The 18,942-nt window shown below is 54.6% G+C and overlaps 1 protein-coding gene across 3 annotated transcripts in view; it reads right to left on the reverse strand.

Annotated features, from left to right (window-relative positions):
- Window positions 1-456: 456 nt before the first annotated feature.
- The window catches only part of ADGRG5 (adhesion G protein-coupled receptor G5), a 34,046-nt gene continuing 15,560 nt past the window's right edge, over window positions 457-18,942 (reverse strand). For all 3 annotated transcript variants that reach the window (XM_007063263.4, XM_037877494.2, XM_043526311.1), the window contains 10 exons: window positions 18,208-18,349; window positions 12,728-12,847; window positions 11,683-11,799; window positions 10,212-10,254; window positions 8,541-8,647; window positions 6,792-6,913; window positions 4,809-5,077; window positions 3,937-4,036; window positions 2,455-2,738; window positions 457-2,016 (listed from right to left, as the gene is read on the reverse strand). In XM_007063263.4, coding sequence (XP_007063325.3) covers window positions 1,931-2,016; window positions 2,455-2,738; window positions 3,937-4,036; window positions 4,809-5,077; window positions 6,792-6,913; window positions 8,541-8,647; window positions 10,212-10,254; window positions 11,683-11,799; window positions 12,728-12,847; window positions 18,208-18,349 — 1,390 coding nt within the window. In that variant the 3' untranslated portion in view covers window positions 457-1,930. The remainder of the gene's footprint in view (window positions 2,017-2,454; window positions 2,739-3,936; window positions 4,037-4,808; window positions 5,078-6,791; window positions 6,914-8,540; window positions 8,648-10,211; window positions 10,255-11,682; window positions 11,800-12,727; window positions 12,848-18,207; window positions 18,350-18,942) is intronic.

Raw genomic sequence — 18,942 nt, forward strand, 5'->3', positions numbered from 1 at the left:
CTGGCAGTAGCCACTGAGGCAAGGTGGGCTTAGAGGGTTCCCCTGAGAGGGGAGACCCAGTGTGTGGGGGTACTGCAGTGGGCAGAACTCCAGGGTAAGAGGCACCAGGGTCCGGGAGGGACATGGGGCCTGAGGCAGGTAAGCCACCAGCCAGCAGAGGGCGCTCCAAGGCTAAAAAGAGCTAATTCCCAGACAACCAGCAGGAGGCGCTGCACTGGTGAGTCATCGACTTTGCTGCAACCACCCAGCTGCAAATACTATCCCAGCTGTGGTAATGTGCTCTGTGGAGCCTTCCAAGGGGCGTGAGTAGGAGGGCCACGGTTAAGCACATTCAATCAGTAGTGGAGCCTTCACTAAGGAAATGTGGGCACCGGCCCGGCTGCAAATGCATAACAGACTGGCAGGCTTCAAGAGGAGCCACTGGGGTAATTGCAAAAAGAAAAGGAGGACTTGTGGCACCTTAGAGACTAACCAATTTATTTGAGCATAAGCTTTCGTGAGCTACAGCTCACTAACACGGCTGCTACTCTGAAACTGGAGTAATTGTTTGTTTTTATTACTCCAGCAGGCTGGCTTCAGTCTGTTGAATGCAACGAGGTCCAACACTGGGAATGGGCTTTGGCCAGGGAAGGTGGGCGTGGGGTGGATGTGCCATTGTAAAGCCGTTTTATGGAAGCCTCTGGTTAGGTACAAAAGAGCAATGAACTCCCCACATGGTCATTAAGAAGCAAAAGCACATTGGTTCCAGGTTTAGTCCATCTGGGTTGTGGACTTTTCTGTGAGAGAGAACTCAGCTGCAGCATCTACCGTTGCGTTAAGATCTCTTTGCTGACCAGTCAGTGGCGGCTGGTGTCCCGCATATAGTCTCCAGCATCCAGGAATTCACAGCCCCTTTGCTGTTATTTCCTTTCCCTGTGCTCCCTGTTTCACCATGTCTGTTTCTTTATTGCCCTGCTCTGTAATTCCTCCTCTCCAATTTCTAGTTCTTTCCTTTCTGCAGTTTCCTTCCATCTCTTTCCTCGATTGTTCACCTGTCTTCTTTAAATCCGAGATGGGCTTGAGCAGCGGGGTTAGGATTTGGGTTTCAGTCTCCTCGAAAGTCAGGGTGTTTGGGTGGATCTGATTTGTTCATAATGAATTGGTGTTGGGGTGAGCAAGTCGGTGTGTGCACGAACCTGCTTACACCACTGCCCTCTACTGAAGGGAATCAGAACTGCTCCGATGTATGTCATTAGCCCCGTACTGCTAACAGTTCCTCTCATTTAATGGTAGGGGCCTGTGCCAGGGCAGTTAGCTGAGTATAGAATCTCTCTCCATTGTGAAGTGACAGGGATGGGGGAATCATCACATGATTTGAAAAGGAAATGTACCAAACCAGGGTGTTTATAGCTTCCTGGGGAGGACAGGCACACAGGCTCTGATTCTCCTTGCTTTGCCCCTTGTGGTGTGCATCTGAAGTAATTGTACGACGGTACCGCTGGTGTGAGTGGGTGGGGAGGTCTGGTTCGGTAGCGATGTACACCCTCTCTGCACTCACTGTGCTCAGGCATAAATAAAGACACAAGGTGCAGAGCAGGAGGAATCAACGCCCCAAGCATTGTCTGCCTATAGCCTCCTAGGGAAGAGCAATTCCCTGTGCTGTGAGAGTGACTTTCCTGTTACCCCTCAGTCTCGCTCGTGTACAGAACATGCTGGTCTGTGCTATGCCCCAGGCCCTGTTCGCCTACTTGACAAACTCTGCATAAGCTGCTTTGAAGGCTCATTGTCGCGCTGTTTGTTGCCTTGTGTGTGAAGGCACTGAAGAGTGTCTCTCTCTCCTTGCTAAATCCCCCATCAGAAGCGCAGACCTGCCTGGGCCAACTGAGGCAGGCCTGTTCCAGCAAGTGAATCTGCTCCAGGGCGGGTGAGCTGTGCCCCTTTGGGTTATTGGTTATTTTGTCACCTGAGAGCTTCTGGTGGGGGAGCTGGTGTCTAGCTGGCGGCATATGGTGCAGTACCAGAGGCAGATGAAGAACCCTGCAGGTGGAAAGCACATTGTAAGCCTTCGGTCGCTAGGGTTGCTCTATGGTGCCCATGGCAATAAGTGAGTAACATAGCAGCAGGGCCCTCTGACTTCTGACCTCACAGCAACCTCCATGTCCCTTCCCCTTCCCACCCCTTGCCATTCCTGGATTCAGAGGTAGGGGCAGAAGCAGCAGAAGTGCACTGACCCGGTGGTGACTGAGAACTGTGCTACTTATAACGGCAATGACCAGGAGCAAGCAGAAACCTTGAGGGGACTCTGCTGCTCCTAAATCAGTGGTAATAGAAACCTGGAGCTAAGCCAGCCGTGCCGTCTGAGGCTCCATCTGCAGAATCCCCATTGACAGGGCTTTGCTTCAGGTCTTAAGCTACTTCTGCTTCCAACCCATTCATCCCACTGCCTGAGCATTGTGCCCCTGCAACCTCACTGACCCAGGAGGGAGTTGATGATAGTGAAGAGGATGAGCTGAGGAATCAAGAAGACACCGAAACTGAGGAAGGCCAGTGCCCAGGTCATTCCTAGCAGGCATGTCAGTCCCAGCACTGTCACCAGATCCTTCTTCACTTGTTCTTTCTGATTGTTCACGTCGGATCTCAGTTTCCTCAGCATCCTCACGACGGTGACTAAGATGACCGTGTTGAAGAATATGGTGATACCAGCGTAGCCCAGGTTGAGGATGTAATGAACATTCCGGGCCTTATCTGTGATCCAACACCTGTGAGAGAAGAGGAGGAGACTCTTGTATGCTGATGACAATGATGCTATACTGTGGGGACTGGCCCCGTGACTGAGGAGGGATGTCTTACTTTGGGAATGACACCATGCCATGAGAATTACACCATTCCAGCAGGGCCCCTGGGATCCAGGCCTTTGTGGTCAGAGCCCAGACAGGGTAGCAGACATCCGTGCAAGGCTGCTGGGGAGCCAGCCGCTTTGCGTGCCAGCAAACGGGATTCCGGATGAGGAGGACAGAAGGGATATCTGTCTCAGATGGGGTGGAAAGGCTTTTTGGGCTGCTTAGTATTGCTGGTGAGTTCAGGCTTTAATTTGCCTTGGAAAGGGGGGACCACAGCAGTGCATGGGAAGGGTGTCGTGTTGGGGGAAGCCTATCGTGCCATAGCTGAGATGGGATTTCAGCACCAGTGCATAGGGAGCAGCACCATCTGTGGGGAAATGGCACTGTGGTTCTGGGCTGGAACCATGCTTTGGAGACCTGCCCTGTTCTTTGGGAAGGGCAACATACTTGCAAAATTGCACTGCCTCTGCGGAATAGGAGCATGCCCTGGGTAGAGGACAGCACCATCCACCAGAAATGGTCTAGTGATGTGTGAATGGCACTGTAGTTTTCAAAGCATATCACAATCCTGGGACAGGCCGAAAGAGGACAATGCTGACTAAATGGCACAGCTGTTATAAACCAGCATCATGCACCCGGGAAAGTCACCATGTTTTGGAGAGTTGGACTTAACTTATACCGACGTACGCTGTCGTGTGTACATAGCCTATGTTACTGCAGGGTGTGAATAAGCCACTCCCGAGTGCTGTAAGTTACAATGACCTAAACACCGGTGTGGACAGTGCTATGTTGGCAGGAGAGCTTCTGTACCTCCGTAAACTCTGTAGCCTAGCCATAGCCTTAATCGTCATTGCCCATGGATCTGATCAGAGCATTCCATGGAGGGCACAGTGCTTGGAGGTAGGATACAAGGCTCAGGAGACCAGAACCGCATTTTTTATCCTGCATTCTGTAGAAGAATGGACCACGTGGAAAAGAACCAGGAGGGACTGGGGAGAACAGAAGCTTTTAATGATTAGGAGACCTACTGTACCACGGGGAACCCAGCCTCAACGCCTACTGGTCCCCCATTGAATGTGATTGTGTGTGGACTATCAAACCCATGGCTAACACTTACATAGTTGCATTGTTGTAGCCCGTGTCGGTTTCAATTATGTGCAGCCCATATGACTCTTGCTTGAAGATGAGAATGCTAACCACAGCTAACGCTGGCAGTCCTGTGGGGGCGGGAGATAAACACTGACTAAGCTATGATTGAACATGATGGGAATACATAAGAAGAACGCAAGTAATTGGAGGGTAGGAAACTGGGTAGCATACGAAGGAGTTGGTCCTTGGACATAGGTAGGAAGAGAAGTATACTGGAGGAAGGAAAAATCCAGTAAGGCAGATGAGACAAGTGGTGATGGAATAAGAGGCCATTCAGAAACACAAAGGTAGGTCGTGGCTCTGTGAGCAGGATGCAGTTATGTCCCTCAAAAAGGTTCCTCCTGTCCCAGCACACTCCAGGTAAACCAGCCTGTCTTATATTAGATGTTGGTAGGGCACTGTAGATTTCCTCCCGCACACCCCTGTCATGCATGGAAAATGCAGACATGAGAGGTGGGCCCCATCAAAACCCCTGAGCATTTGGGGAGGGATTGGAACCCAAATCTGGATATAAACTCTGCAACCAGCCCCTACTATGCAACAAGCTAATGCATTGCAGACAGACAATTACTATATAATTCTAGAGCCGTGGTCCTCTGGCTCTCAGAATACAGCTAAAGGAGCACTTTGATCAGCAGTGGACCACCTCCCTCCCACGGGCCAATGCCTGGCTCTGACCTCCCCCCAGATCTTGAGTGATGGACGTGTGGATACATCTCTCACTGGAAGCTGGTGACACTGCAGGGAGTGCAGGGGAAGGGCTGTGGTTTTGGCAGGAGGGACGGAGCTCCTCGTGGGTTGTGAGGGAGGCATCTTTCCGGGTAGAGAACCTGCACTTACCCCAGCCAACAGCACACAGCTTGAGGACGTATCTCCTGATGTACACGTTGTAGACTTTGATCAAGAGCAGGTAGAGGTGGAAGCCCTCAATGGCCATCCAGGTCAAGCAGCAGAGCAGGGAGTAGTGTAGGAAGGCGGCTGTGCCTTTGCAGAGCCATGTGGAGTGAACCAATGCCAGGGGCTCGCTGAGCAGGAAGGAGGCATTCAGCAAGAAGAGGGCACCCAGCAGGTTCATGTGGATTTTGGTTGTATAATCTCTGCTCTTTTTCCTAAAATGAACACCGCAAATGGAACTCGGCTCCTTCTGACTGCCCTCGAAATGGGGACGGGGCGGGTGCGAAGCAGGGAACGCAATCCACTCCGGCCGCACCCAGCCCCTCCACCTGGGACGTCCCCTCCAGTCAGCGCGTGCTGCCGGAGAATGCCAGAGCCGTGTCCCCTCTTGAGAGGGCCCAGGCTGGGGCGGTGTTTGGAAATGTCATGCCCCTTCCTTGGGGGCTGAGTCCACAAGACCACGTGGCAATACACGGGCAGGGCACACTGCGTGAGGCCAGGTCTGTATTTGAACCATCGGTCACCCTAGCAATGTCTAGCTTTTATTCTATTTCTTTACAGGCCAAACCCCTCGCAGCGATGCCGTTCAAAGTGCATCGGGCAGCAGGTGTAAGCGATACCAGTTGCAGTACAGCTGAGCCCAGGGCCGGATTAAATCAGGGGCTTTAGAGGCTGCAGCCCGGGGCCCCGGCTCAAGGGGGCTCCCAGAAAAATAAATCACAGGCAGCGATCTCCGGGGCGCTCGGGCTGCCTGCCCTGGCCCCACGCCGTCCCCAGAAGCGGCTGGCTGCTGGCACGTCTCTGCGGCCCCTGGCGGGGTGGGAGGCGGCTCTGCGCGCTGCCCCTGTCCCCAGCACTGTCCCCGCAGCTCCCATTGGCTGGGAACCAGCCAATGGGAGGTGTGGGGGCAGCACTAGCGGGCGCAGGTAGCGCACCGAGACACGCTGTCCCCCTCCCTCCAGGGGCGCACAGAGACGTGCCAGCCGCTTCTGGGGACGGCGTGGGGCCAGGGCAGGCAGGCAGCCTGCCTGGGCCCTGCTGCACCGCCGGCTGGGAGCCACCTGTGGTAAGTGCCTCCCGGCTGGAGCCTGCACCTCACACCCCATCCTGCACCCCAGCCCCCTGCCCCAGGTCAGAACCCCTCTCCTGCATTCAAACTCCCTCCCAGACCCCTCACCTTCTCCTGCACCCCAACACTCTGCCCCAGACCCCTCACCTTCTCCTGCACCCCAACACTCCCTCCCAGACCCCGCACCCCCTCCTGCACCCCAATCCCCAGCCCCCTCCTGCACCAAACTCCCTCCCAGGAAAAAGACTTCTATACAGGGGCCCCACAAAATCTAATAGCCCCGGGCCCAGAGGAGAGTTAAGCTGGCCCTGGCCAAGCCTACCCTAGGAAGGTTGGCTGGCATAGTTGTACCAGCAAACCCTTTCTGGTGTAGACAAGGCCTGAGTGAGGATGGGAGCTAAAAAGCCAGAAAACCACAAGATCTGTCTGTGTCCAGCAGCCTCAGTGAAGAATTCATGAGAGCCAAGCCCTGGGCCAGATCCTCTGCTGCTGTGGGCTGGCATTGTTCCATAGATTTCAATGGAGCGTGGCTGCTGGACACCTGCTGCGGCTCTGGCCCCTGTCTCGTCTCTGATGCGAGGGATGTGGCGAGGGATAACTGGATACCTCCTGGGAGCAGATGGGCGAACGGTGCAGAAATTCAAGCAGGAACGTGACATCTTCGGGGGGGGATGGGAATGGCAAGTGTAACTCTCCAAAAAGGGCCAACCTTATCCCGCGTGTAACCCCAGGGGCCTCAGGAGGGTGTCCCCATCAGGGATGAATTTGGTTTAGCATCTCTCTTGAGGGAGCATCTCCCTGTTGATTCAGCTCAGCCAGGCACCCCGGGCAGGAGCCGCTCTGCACAGCAACGGGGTTACCTGGAGGCGAGGTAGTGGAGGATGGTGAGAAGCGAGGCAGCGGCCGAGACACTGCAGCCGACCATGGAGATGTAGGTGAGAGGAACCAGGATGGCCTCGTCTATGGGCGCTGAGGAGATTTTCTGCATGGGATGAGGAGGGGAATGAACGCAGCCCTTGGGCACTGGTACTCGGCCTTCACGGCCGCCCGGGCCTCCCCTCAACCCCCTCCAGCTTCTTCAGGCCTGGAGCCTGTTCCACCCCCCAGCTTGGCACCCATCCCTGAGGCTGGATGTCCCTGGCCTCTGTCCTATCTCCTCTCCCCTTCCAGAGCTCCGAGGGGGACAGGGGGAACCGCCTCAAAGCTCAAACCCTGTCCTGACCCGGTGAGACAGGTTGATCATAGAATCATAGAATAACAGAGTTGGAAGGGACCTCTGGAGGCCATCTAGTCCAACCCCCTGCCCAGAGCAGGACCAATCCCAATTAAATCATCCTAGCCAGGGCTTTGTCAAGCCTGACCTTGAAAACTTCTAAGGAAGGGGATTCCACCACCTCCCTAGGTAACGCATTCCAGTGTTTCACCACCCTCCTCGTGAAAAAGTTTTTCCTAATATCCAACCTAAACCTTCCCCACTGCAACTTGAGACCATTACTCCTTGTCCTGTCATCTGCTATCACTGAGAATAGTCTAGATCCATCCTCTTTGGATCCACCTTTCAGGTAGTTAAAAGCAGCTGATCAGCAGGTCCAAGAGGAGGGGGGAGAAGGCGGGGGGGCAGGGCAGTGTGTGTCCTAGTGTAACCCTTGTGGGGGTACATGCGTGTGCACGCCTCTCCCCCGCAGTGTAACTGAGGTTCTGGAGCGAGGCGACCCCAGAGGATGGCGCTGAGCATCTGTCAGCCCCTGCGGGGCGGGCGTGAAGGAGGAAAGGGAAATGGAAGCAGGGCCTTATGGTGGAGCTCCACTTCGGGGAAATGAGCCACTGAGAGCGGCTGATGGGGAATGAGTCAGGGAGAATGAAAACAGGAAACCGCCCTGGGACAGGGATGAGTGCTTTAGAGCAGTGGTTTTCAAACCGTGGGTCGCGACTACACCCCAGCAGCAGGTCCGGCTCCTAGGCGGGGGGGCTCACGGGGCTCCGCGCGCTGGCCCCACTCCGAGCACTGGCCTCGCACTCCCGTTGGCTGGGAACCAAGCTGGGGGGCAGTGCCTGTGGGCGAGAGCCACACACGCCTCCGCCTAAGAGCCGGACCTGCTGCTGGCCGCTTCTGGGGCGCAGAGCGATCCGCGGTGCCAGGACAGGCAGGAAGCCCGCCTTAGCACCGCCACTGACCAGGAGCCGCCTGAGGTAAGCCCCAACCCTGACCCCCCCCCACAACCCGGAGCCCCCTACTGTACCCCAAATCCCTCATCCCCAGCCCCACCCCAGAGCCCTGACCCCCTCCAACACCCCAACCCCCTGCTCCAGCCCAGAGCCCCCTACCACACCCTGAACTCCTCATTCCCAGCCTCACCCCCGCACCCCAACCCTCTGCCCCAGCCCTGAGCCCCTCCCACACCCCAAACCCCTCATCCCCTGCTCCGCTGGGTCGTGGGCATCAACAAGTTTCTTCAACTGGGTGGCCAGAAAAAAAGTTTGAAAACCACTGGGTTAGCGCACCTGAGAGGCAGGGACTGAGAGGGAGCAAAGACTGTGTCTGATGGCTGTGGGGGGAGCAGACAGCCCCAAACAGAGCAAGCGCGGCGGGGGAGAAGCAGCCTTCCTACCAGCAGCACGGCAAAGTAGGTGAGGTGTTTACACAGGCACAGCACCACTTTGTCCTCGTGGATGGTCTCACAGCCAGCGCTGCTCCAGTTCCCCAGGCTGCCGCTCTCTGCAAGAGGGAGAAACGGCCTTAAGGAAAGCAGCCCCTGGCCACAGAGCCATGAGGCAGACCCTCGGGAAAGCCCGTGGGCAACATTTTCCAAAGCGCCAACTCACTTCGGAGCCCAAGGCCTACTGATTTTCAGTGGGGCTTCGGCACTTTTGAAAATGTTCCCCCCCCCCCCCAGTCTCCAACAGCAAAAACAATCGGAGCGTGGGGCACGGTGTGATCTCGGGTATTGCTAATGTGGCATGGGGGTGTCTGACGCTAGACAGGGGCCGGCGTTGGGATCAGGGTTGGGTTTGGGCTGGCTGTGGTTCAAGGCTACGCAGCACTAGGGCTCGCGTGGGTTGGTGCCGAACCCTGGAGAGCTGTTCGCAGGCATATAGTGGAGGGAAGGAATAAAGCGAGCAGGACAAAATGTCCCCCAGGCTGCTCCCAAATCCTGCACCAGAGGGACAGCTTGCGTCCTGTCCCGCCGCCCTGCACCCTCCCCGGCAGTCCCCTAAGATCCAGCCCTGGGCACCTACAGGCCCTCTTAGAGAGCAGGGAGCCTCCAGTTCTCAGGGGCAAGGACTTTGGAGCAGTTTTTCGCTGCCTTCTGCAGCGTGCGGGGGCAGGTCACTTTCCAGGTTTAGCCGGGTGCCTCTCACTTAATTCCCAGCCATTGCAGGGGCCCCGGGCCCTGGTGGAACCCGAGTCCCTGTCTCTGCCTGCGGGGCACAGTTGTTCAGTCTCTGAGGGCTGTAACATCCCGCTCTACGGGTGGTGGTTTGGTGCTTGGTTGTGTTTTTAGTGGCCGATGATCCATTAGGCCAGTCTAGAAGATCTGGGGGTCCCTTCTGGCCTTAAATTCTATGGCCCTGGGTCGCTAGATGACTCCTTCCTCGGAAGCAGGGCATAAAAACGGGAGCTGCTTTCACAGGCCTGTGGGAGGCGCCTGCGCCCTGCTTGGCTGTTTGCAGGTGGCTCTGGCTGACCTGGGCCCGCTCTCCACCCCCTTTGTGCGTGACAATGGCACCCGCTCGGGAACCCCCTGAAGGACATGGGGTTTAGGCCTCCAGTAGGTGCCAGTGTGGGTCTCCATATAGCCCTACGATCGGCAAGGCTCTGTGCACAGTGTGGGGGCCTCTCCGCAAGCAGCACGGAGCAGAGGATGGCTTGGCAGCTTGTTGCCGCTCTGGGATGGCAGGAGGATGCTTGTCGCTGGGAGCCAAGGGAGGTCGGGGTTCACAAGTTCTCCTGGCAAGGTGGCTGCGGTGAGTACAGTCGGGCAGCAGACAGGGATGGTCCTAGCATGAAACCCCAGAGTCTATCTGGTAGATTGCAGCTGCATGTTTGGTCCTTAGGTCCCCCTGGTGTCTAAGGCGATGCGCTCTCCATTGGATGACTCCCACCGTCCTCGTTCCTTGCAAGCATGCACTCTCGCTCCGGGCGCCTGGCAGATGGACCTTTGCAGGCACCACTGAGCTCTGGGGATGCTTTACCTGAACCCAGGGCAGGAGTGAACTGTAACTACCTGAGCGGTTTCTCTCGCACGTGTACCACGTGATGCCGTGAGTGTCATAATTACCTGATCCTTCCACCCAAAAGACGCAGGTCGCATTTGAGTTATCCTGGTTGGGGGGCGGGGGGAGAAAACATGAGGCACACGGTGAGGTGTCTGTGCTCCCTTAGTTCCAAGCAATGTACGTACCCTGGGCTCGTTAGGGGAAAGCCTGGTGCCTGGTCCCTCCTGCCTATGCAGCGTTGGTCCCTACAGCGTATTTCCCAGCTCTTTTTCCGACCCACTGTTCACATGAAGCCCCATCGCAGGAATCCACTGCATCACTTGGGAGACTATTCCACAGTGGAGTGAGGAAATATTTGATAGTTACTCAGTTTTATCCCATTACTCTGAGTTAGTAATAATAACCCCTTAGAGTAGTAATACCCCTTTGGAGTACCCTATGCTCCTTTCTTTCTCTCCCCCTGCTTACACCTAGATTTTCAGCTGGTGTAAATTAGCGTAGCTTCCCTGAACCAGATTTACACCAGGTGAGGATCTGGCCCTACATACTTATCAAGCAGTTGTCTTAGAGCTCCTTCGTCATTTGTCCATTCTGCTTTGCAATCTTTTCCTCTAAATCCCCGGAATCGGTTCATTGCTGCTCTCTGACATGTTTCCCCTATACCCGAGAGCATTCTTCATAGAGCACAAAAGTCAAATGGCTTCCTCCTACGTCTGCACAGTTTGGTTACATTGCATCGTGCCCACTTGGCGGGCACGTCTCTCCCACCCAAAGATTCCCACCTGCTCCCCAAGTCCGGACAAAGGCACCTTGCATGTGGGCTGACCCTCAGAGTCTCAGCAATACTTTGCAGAGAAGAGTTGGCAGGGGCAGTGGGGCTGCACTGGGTTTGTGGTTTAAAAACCAACCAACCCCCTCACGCCTTATTGGTTGCAATGAGCCAGGACCTCCCCCTCTCTCCCGTAGCTCCAGCTGAGGTCAGAGGAGGAGAGAAGCATTTCAAAAGCCCCACTCCACCCCTGCAGCAGCTACTCTGTTTCCTGCTACAGCTTCTGCCTCAGCTAGAACTCCTCCCAGGGAGCACACACGGGCATGGCCCGCTGCATCCCCTTCGAGGAAGTGGCATGCTCCCTCCTCCAGGCCAGGCCAGTTCTACTGGGTGGTATAGAGCAGCGGCGATCTTGCTCTTAGCCTGCCATTCCCTGCCAGGCTCCTAGCACCTGAGCACACTGCTCGCAGGGAGCAGGAATTACATTCCTCTTTGGGATCCCAGGCAGTTAATGGTGCCAGGGCTTAGGGAGGGGGAGCTCCTTATGCGCTCGCTCCCACCTCTTTGCACACCGAGGCAGATAGATACTGGCCCAAATCCACCCTTCAAGCAGCAGGTTGAATTCCCATTGGGTTTCAAGAGACCTGAGACTTCAGCTACACTGACCTCCCCTCTCCAGTGCCCTGGAGAGCTATTTGCCTTCCCTTGCCCAGAGAGTGATAGCTGCAGCTAAATGCCTTTGTGGGCCATGACCACCAGCTCACCAGTGTGGTGTTATGCCAGAACCGGATCTCCACAGGCTCACTGAGGCCGGTGACGACGGTGTTTTCAAGGGTGGCCCCTAAGATGTCATTGTTCAGCAGGGAGCTGTTCTTCCTGTCCTGCAAAGCCAGAGCAGAAAAAACAATGCGCAGACCCATAAAGACTATTACCAGGAGTGGGGAGGTCACTGGGATAGGGAGCCTTTCATCTGCAGATGATCAACGCTGCTCCTATCCATGGGCAATCTGATGGCCTATGTGCAATGAGTTTGTTGGTCTCAGTCCAGGTCCTAGCAGGCAGGTGCTCACATTGCAAACCTCCCACACCACAATGCTTAACCGTTTCATCAGGGAGGCCATGGACGGAATGGTCAGAGGCCGAGCTACCCTTCCACTCCAAGAGGGGTCCCTTCACAACACATATTAGTGGGGTTGCCCAGAGAAGTTTGCACTGCTGCTTCCCATGTTATACCTAAGATTCCTCTATGCTTCATGTGTGGGTGTTGTGGGCACCTGCATGTCCTATGCTGTTAATGAAAGGATCCAGCTCGATAGGCGGGTGGGCGAGAGACACCGTCCTGCTCATCTCGTCGAAACGCCAGTGGAAGCTATTTTCTTAGCGTTGGTCGGAGAGGCCCATTGGTGAGCAAGGCCAGACAAGTCTTGCTATTGCTTGACCATGGGCTGACCTCATCTTTACAACTTCCTGGGGCTTTAATTACCAGAAGAGGGGTGTTTCCCCTGGGACAATTCCAAAATACCTGGGGCCCTTGCCCTCTCTAAATTCCCCTGCACTTCCAGTTGGATAAGGCATTCCTCTCGACTTCTGTGCCATAAATGAGCTAACCGTCATGCAGGGCTGCTGCGTGCTGTTAAGCAGCTGCCCTGCTTCATCTGCATCTCGGTGTTGCGGAAGGGCCCCATGTGTACAGTCTGGTGCGTTAGTCTGGACAGCTCTTCGAAAGAAAGGGGCTGCATACATGCAAACTAATGTCTCTTCTCCGCTTCCCCAACCCACCCGCGCTGGTAAATCTTCAGAGTGTCTAACCTGGAACAGGCAAGGGGTCTTGAGATAAATGCAGACGAGTTTCGTTTCTGCAGCTCCACTCCGGCCTTTCTTCGCCAGTGTAGCTGGGAAACGCATGGAGTGTTGGGTTCTGGGCTTGGGCTGCGAGGTTGAAGCAGAAACATTCCCAGGCACAAACTGACACATGCCAGGTTACGATTACAAGAAGCAAGTGCTGAAAGAGTGATCGCAGGGGGCTGCAGTGCAACTCAGTAAGACCTGTAGCATCTTTCAAACACCCTGCATGCCAGCATGCTGGAAAGAGCTAAGCACAGCGTCCGCGTTAGATAAATGATAGCGGAGGGAGGGAGAAGTGAAATGAGGCAAGGATGAAAAGAGCAGTGCTTGGGTCAGATGTGGTTGTAGCTGGAGGGAGAGAGATTTATTCATGTCCCTGAACCCATCTGGGCCAACGGTGTGGTTTGAACCCAGGACCGTCTGCACTAAAAGCATGAATTGTCACCGCTTGAGCTAAAGAACGAAGTGAAGCGCTGTAGCTGGTTCCTAAACCTTTTTTATGGACCAGCTACTCGAGGGGCGACAAACACCTCCGTTCGCCACGATGTCGCCGCGTCTACGTCTGTCCGCTGCCCCGCACAATGGGGGCCTGATCCTAACTGGTGCTTTCGGATGCTACGGTAATGTAGATGATTGACGATAACAGCAGGAGCTGCGGAGGAGAAGGTGGCAAGGTTGCATGGAGGTATAGCGAGGAGACCAGTCTCAGATGAGCAGAAGAGTGGGAAATGAAGAGAGGTAAGGTCTGTGAGGCAGGGCTCCAGCAAGTCAAATATGATGATCCCATGGTGATGGGCGTGGTATAAAGGACTAGGAGAAGCTTTTTCTCAGAGCTTTGAGTGAAATAGTGTCTGGGAATCTCTGTCTTGCCACCTTGGTCAAAAAGAGGAAAGGTTGAGAAGCTGGAGCAAGAGGATTTGGAAGCCCTGGATGTCCTATTGTTCCATAATAAGTTTAGGCCTGTGTGTGGTGGCAACAAATATTGTGACTGGGATTGTGACCTTCTAGGTCGCCTTATGGCAGAAGTGACAGGGCAGATGGAAGCCACAGGCTCCCTCCTTCAGACCTTCCTTTACAGAAACATTTGAATGGTTCCCTTGGGTCTGTGACTTACCATTTGCTTTAGAGGTCAGGCCCAGTTTGCAAAGTTTGGAGCCATGCCTTGGAGGGGTCCTGCTGGATCAAAGGGTTTGGTTCGGGCGAGTCCCTAAATTAGGCTTTACCAAGGTCTTCAAAAGTGACTAGTGATTCTGAATGAGTCAATCTTTAGGGGCCCAGCTGGAGACCTTAAAGGGACCTCTGGAAATCAATCCCTTCTAAGGTGTCTCAAGTTGTGCCCCTGCCATTGACGTGCCCCAAGTTACCCTTTATTTCCTTAATAGTAGAAGTGTGGTAAAACTGGTTCCTTTTGCACCTTTGCATGATGCTTTCCTGACGCTGGATTGTGATCCCTGTGGGGTGCACACTCCTACCCCTAAACGCCCTCAGGCAGAGGTGGGCAAACTACAGCCCGTGGGCCACATCCAGCCCACAGGACCGTCCTGCCTGGCCCTTGAGCTCCCAGCCGGGGAGGCTAGCCCCCAGCCCCTCCCCTGCTGTCTCCCCTCCCCTGCTGTCTCCCCTCCCCCACAGCCTCAGCTCGCCGCACCGCCAGCGTGCCGGTGGTGGGGCTGCGAGCTCCTGCCGCTCTGAGTGGCATGGTAAGGGGGCGGGGAGAGGGGGAGGTTGGATAAGGGGCAGGGAGTCCTGGGGGGGGGGGGGAGTCAGGGGACAGGGAGCAGTTGGATGGGGTGGAGGTTCTGGGGGGGCGGTCAGGGGACAGAGAGTGGGGGGGTGGATAGGCGTGGGAGTCCCGGGGGGCCTGTCCAGGGGCGGGGTGTGGATAGGGGTTGGGGAGGTCAGGGGACAGGGAGCAGGGCGGGTTGGATGGGGGTAAGGTCCCAGGGGGGTGGTTAGGGGCAGGGGGTCCCAGAAGGGGGCAGTCAGGGGACAAGGAGTAGGAGGGGTTGGATGGGTTGGGGGTTCTGAGGGAGGCAGTTGGGGGCGGGAAGTGGGAGGGGGCGGATAGGGGGTGGGGGCCAGGCTGTTCGGGGAGGCACACCCTTCCCTACCCGGCCCTCCATACAGTTTTGCAAGCCCGATGTGGCCCTCGGGCCAAAAAGTTTGCCCACCCCTGCCCTAAGGTATTACCTCACCCACCCTTGTCTGCAACCTGATAGTCAGATCCAGCATTTCAAAGCCACGCTCACATGCACTCTTTTAAATCTCCGAGAACGCTCCCTGGGTGAGGAGTTCAGCAACCAGGTTGCTCCCAGAAATGGCTGCAGCAGAGATACATGCATTGAGCTCTCTGCTGTCTATCTCCTATAACTTATACGGCCTCCATTCCTTTGGCCTCTGATACACCCAACACCGGGCTGGTAGGGAAGTGCTCTCATCCCCAGTTCCCAGATGGGGAGCTGAGGTACGGACAGACTGTGACTTGCCCAAGGTGGCAGAGGGAGTCTTGAAATCACGCCTAAATCAGTGCCCTAATCATTGGAGCATCCGTCTCTAAAATCTTGGGCCCAGCTCCACAAAGGTATTTAGGCTTCTAACGTCCATGGATTTCAATAGGAGCACACATACCTTGATGAAGCTGGGCTCTGGAGACTTTGGTCTTGTTTTCCCTTAGTTAATGTGAGACAAATCATTTTAGACTGCAAAGCCGTATTTTGCTCTTTGTGTAGAGAATGGCACATTTGCATGCGTGCTTTGAACACGCAAGATACGTGCGGACACAATGGGTTCTAGGGGCAGTCGGGATTGGAGGTCGGCGGAGGTGTGGCCATGTGTGTTTGTGAAAGCTCTGGAATTGTGAGTGTATGTTCCCACTGCGGGTGCAATCAGCAGTGGCTATGAGTCTGTTACAGCCCCCTTGGGAGTGCAGCTCATGCTTTTAGCTCTGGAGGTCCCTAGTTCAATCCCCAGGATTGTCACACTTTTTCGTGATGACAATGTAAGCGCTCACTTTCAATGCAGAAATATTACTTTAAAAAGAGAAGGAAATTCAACCCAAAATAATATTAGAGCAGAGATGCAGGAAACCCGCCGTCTGATATGTTCAGGGACTAACACTGAGGAAGTCCCCCAGATGCTTTAGAGGCCATGTGGATGATTTTCAGTTCCTGCTGCTGCACTATTACGTGGTTTTCAGTCAAAGAATATAAAGCTGAAATCTCTCCCTTGTCCCCGCTGCCCTCTGGCAAAAGTTCTTCCCTGGATGGAAGTGTCAGCACGTCGCATTCCCGGCGCACACAGCAAGGCACAAAGCACTCTGGGAGGATGTGGAGACTGAGACCCCAGCTGGCCACTGGAGACCGTTCTAATGACCTGCCAGAGTGGACTGGGCTGGGAAGGCAGGCGCCCGGAGCTTTGGGTTGTGGGAAGGGAGTGTACGGCTCTCATCTCCAGCTGGCTCTGCTGGCTGGCTGAGGGAGACACCTCCAGGCTGCCAGAGAAAAAAGCCCAGGGCTGTCATGTCCAGGGCAAAAACATGCCGACTTGGGAACTGACCAGTTAAGTGGCGGGGGGAGGGGTGCTGGGAGAGAAAATAGCCCCAAGGCTGCTGGAAATGGGATTGGCTTTCTCTCCTGGTGCAGTTCCCTGGCTTGCGCTCACCTCGGCAGAGATGAGCAGCTTGATCTATGGTACGGTGGCCGTGGGAGGCCTTTCAACCTCGTGGGGGTGATGGGGAGAAGAGGGTGATCAATGAACATTTCTAGTGCCAGGTGTCGTGTGATGCCCCAGAGCGATGGAGCGTTAGTAAATGGTACCATGGAGAGACAAGAGCAGCAGCTATCTGCGCAGGGGCGTGTGCAGGATCTAATGTTGGCATTTGCATTTCACAGAATTTTTTTTTTTTAATGCCTCATCTGGGCAAAATAACATGAGGATGTGGGTGGAAATCCTGGCCCTGTTGAGATCTATGGCAAAAATCCCGATGATTTCAGTAGGGCCAGGATTTTAGCTGCACCTTAGAAGACAGCAGCCATGGCCTCAGCATCCCCGGTGGTTTGTTGACCTGCAGGGCATGTTGCAATGTTCTCTCCTACCAGCCGTTTTCTGGGAGGGAAGCCTAAATGCATGGGAATGGGTGGATCCTTCTTTGGGCAGGTTGGAGGAGGCTTCAGTGGTGGGTATTGGCTCAGTCTGTATTTTGCATGGGTCTTATCAATGTGCGTGACCCCAAAGCTATGGGGGGGCAGAGATGTTTTGAAATAAAGAGTAATAAACCACGTAAATGTGAACTATATACAGAGCTGACTGGAATCAGCTGGGGAGTCTCCTGCGTCTCTGCCCCAGACTGCCAGCCTCCAGGGCCAGAGTCAGGAGCATCATTTGCTATGGGGTAAGGGGGGGCAGTTGCTCCCCCAACATTGGTTTGCCCCCCCCACCCCAACTTTTCATAGGTTTCTATGCTCTGCTCCCACTCACCCCCAATATAACCACAAAGACCAGTCTATATACTGACACAGCTTTGTCCTCCCCCCCCACCCCCCGCCATTTTTATGAAATGATGCCCTGACCAGAGTGTACTGAGAGACCCAGAGTTTTTCACAAGTGGCTTGTGATTCTTGAGATGTGTCCAAGTACCCTGGTTTCCGGAGGGGAGGGGCTCAGCACCTTCTGAAAATCAGGACCTTTCAAGGAGACTTAGGTTGGGCCCCCCAAAATGTAAATGCTCAATCTTGGCCAGGGTCCCAACTCTGCCTCTGATTACCATAGTCTTGTCTGTGGGAGAGGCTTAATGTAGAAAAGAAAACCCATCCAAGCTAACACTGCTGCAGGTGGTTGGAGATGGCTGGGAATGGATGTGACTCCTCCTTGGGTTAGAAAAGGAAGGTAAGATAAGGTTTAAGGACCCTTCTGAGCCATCCCCTGTGGGGCAGGGCAGATTTCAGCACCCCACCTCACCGTGTCTATCCATCCAGCCCCCCCATGTTATATTTATATCCACTGGGTCAGACGTACAGAGTCGGACTTCAGTAGTCAATGAAGCCCCAGTGGGTCCTTGGGCCTGGCGTTTGGGCACACCTCATGTGTTCACACGACTTCAACCAAGATGCAAATGGGGCTCCTTGTGGTTGGTGAGCTGCAGCGCTGCCCGCTGAGCAAGGAGGGAACCAAGCTGGAAGGAACTAAACTAATCAGGTCTCCTCCAGAAATCGCTCCTGTGTCGATCTTACTTTAGGCACTCGGCCAAAAAAGGAGGAAGAGGCAGGTGGGATGGATCAGGGGAGACAGAGAAATGGGGGATTGGAACTAGAGATCAGACTCCCATGGAAACGAAAGCTCGTGCTGTCGTTCCGTGCGCCAGAATGCTGTCCATATGAGAGGCCCTGTGCTGGGAAGAGTGATTAGAAAGCAAAGCCCCTGGCTGTTAGAGCAAGGTGGATACTGACCTTTAGTAACTCACTGGAGAGATGCAGCCCTCGGAACAGCTTGTTAATCTTGAATACGAAAGTCTGGATGTTGGGGCATATGACAGTGAAGTTGTCCTCTCGGAAACGGACTTCCGTCAGCTTCTGTTCTAACTGTTTTAACCTAGCATGAGAAACAAGAATCCGCGCTCAGAGGGGCAGAGAAGATCAGAGAGGCCGGGGCTGGGGCAGATAATAGGAGGAGGAAGGAATCAACAAGGGAGTGAATGAGGATAAGAACGAGGCAGAGACACTGAAGATGTGTATTTCAGATCACGTCCAGAAGGTATCATCACCCATTAGAGGTTGCCTCAGACTAGGGGCACTAAAACTGCAGACAGATTCAAACATCAGACCCTGTCACCGTCAGCTTGAAACGTTCCTCACACAAACGACGTAATGGGTTTTCTTTGGGCTTGCCTCATTTGGGAGACTGTGCCAAGCCTGTCCGTGAGGCTTCCTGTCTGTAGGGGACTGTGGGGCAGATCCGAGTCTGTATTATATTGTGTGCCCAACTTTAGAATTATACTTAGAAATAACTGGATCTGGTCGAAAAACAGACGAGCCATCCCACAGAAAATTCCAATGGTTAGCAATGTTGCTTTCTTCCCAAATCTGGATGCAAAGTAGTTGATATGGGCAGTGCTGACTAGGACTGGGACAGAGGGCCTGGCTTTTCTTCATCAGTCCCTCCTCACTAGTTCCCCCTTCAGCTGA

This window comes from Chelonia mydas, chromosome 12 (genome assembly GCF_015237465.2).
Source record: "Chelonia mydas isolate rCheMyd1 chromosome 12, rCheMyd1.pri.v2, whole genome shotgun sequence".
Taxonomy (NCBI): Eukaryota; Metazoa; Chordata; order Testudines; family Cheloniidae; genus Chelonia; species Chelonia mydas.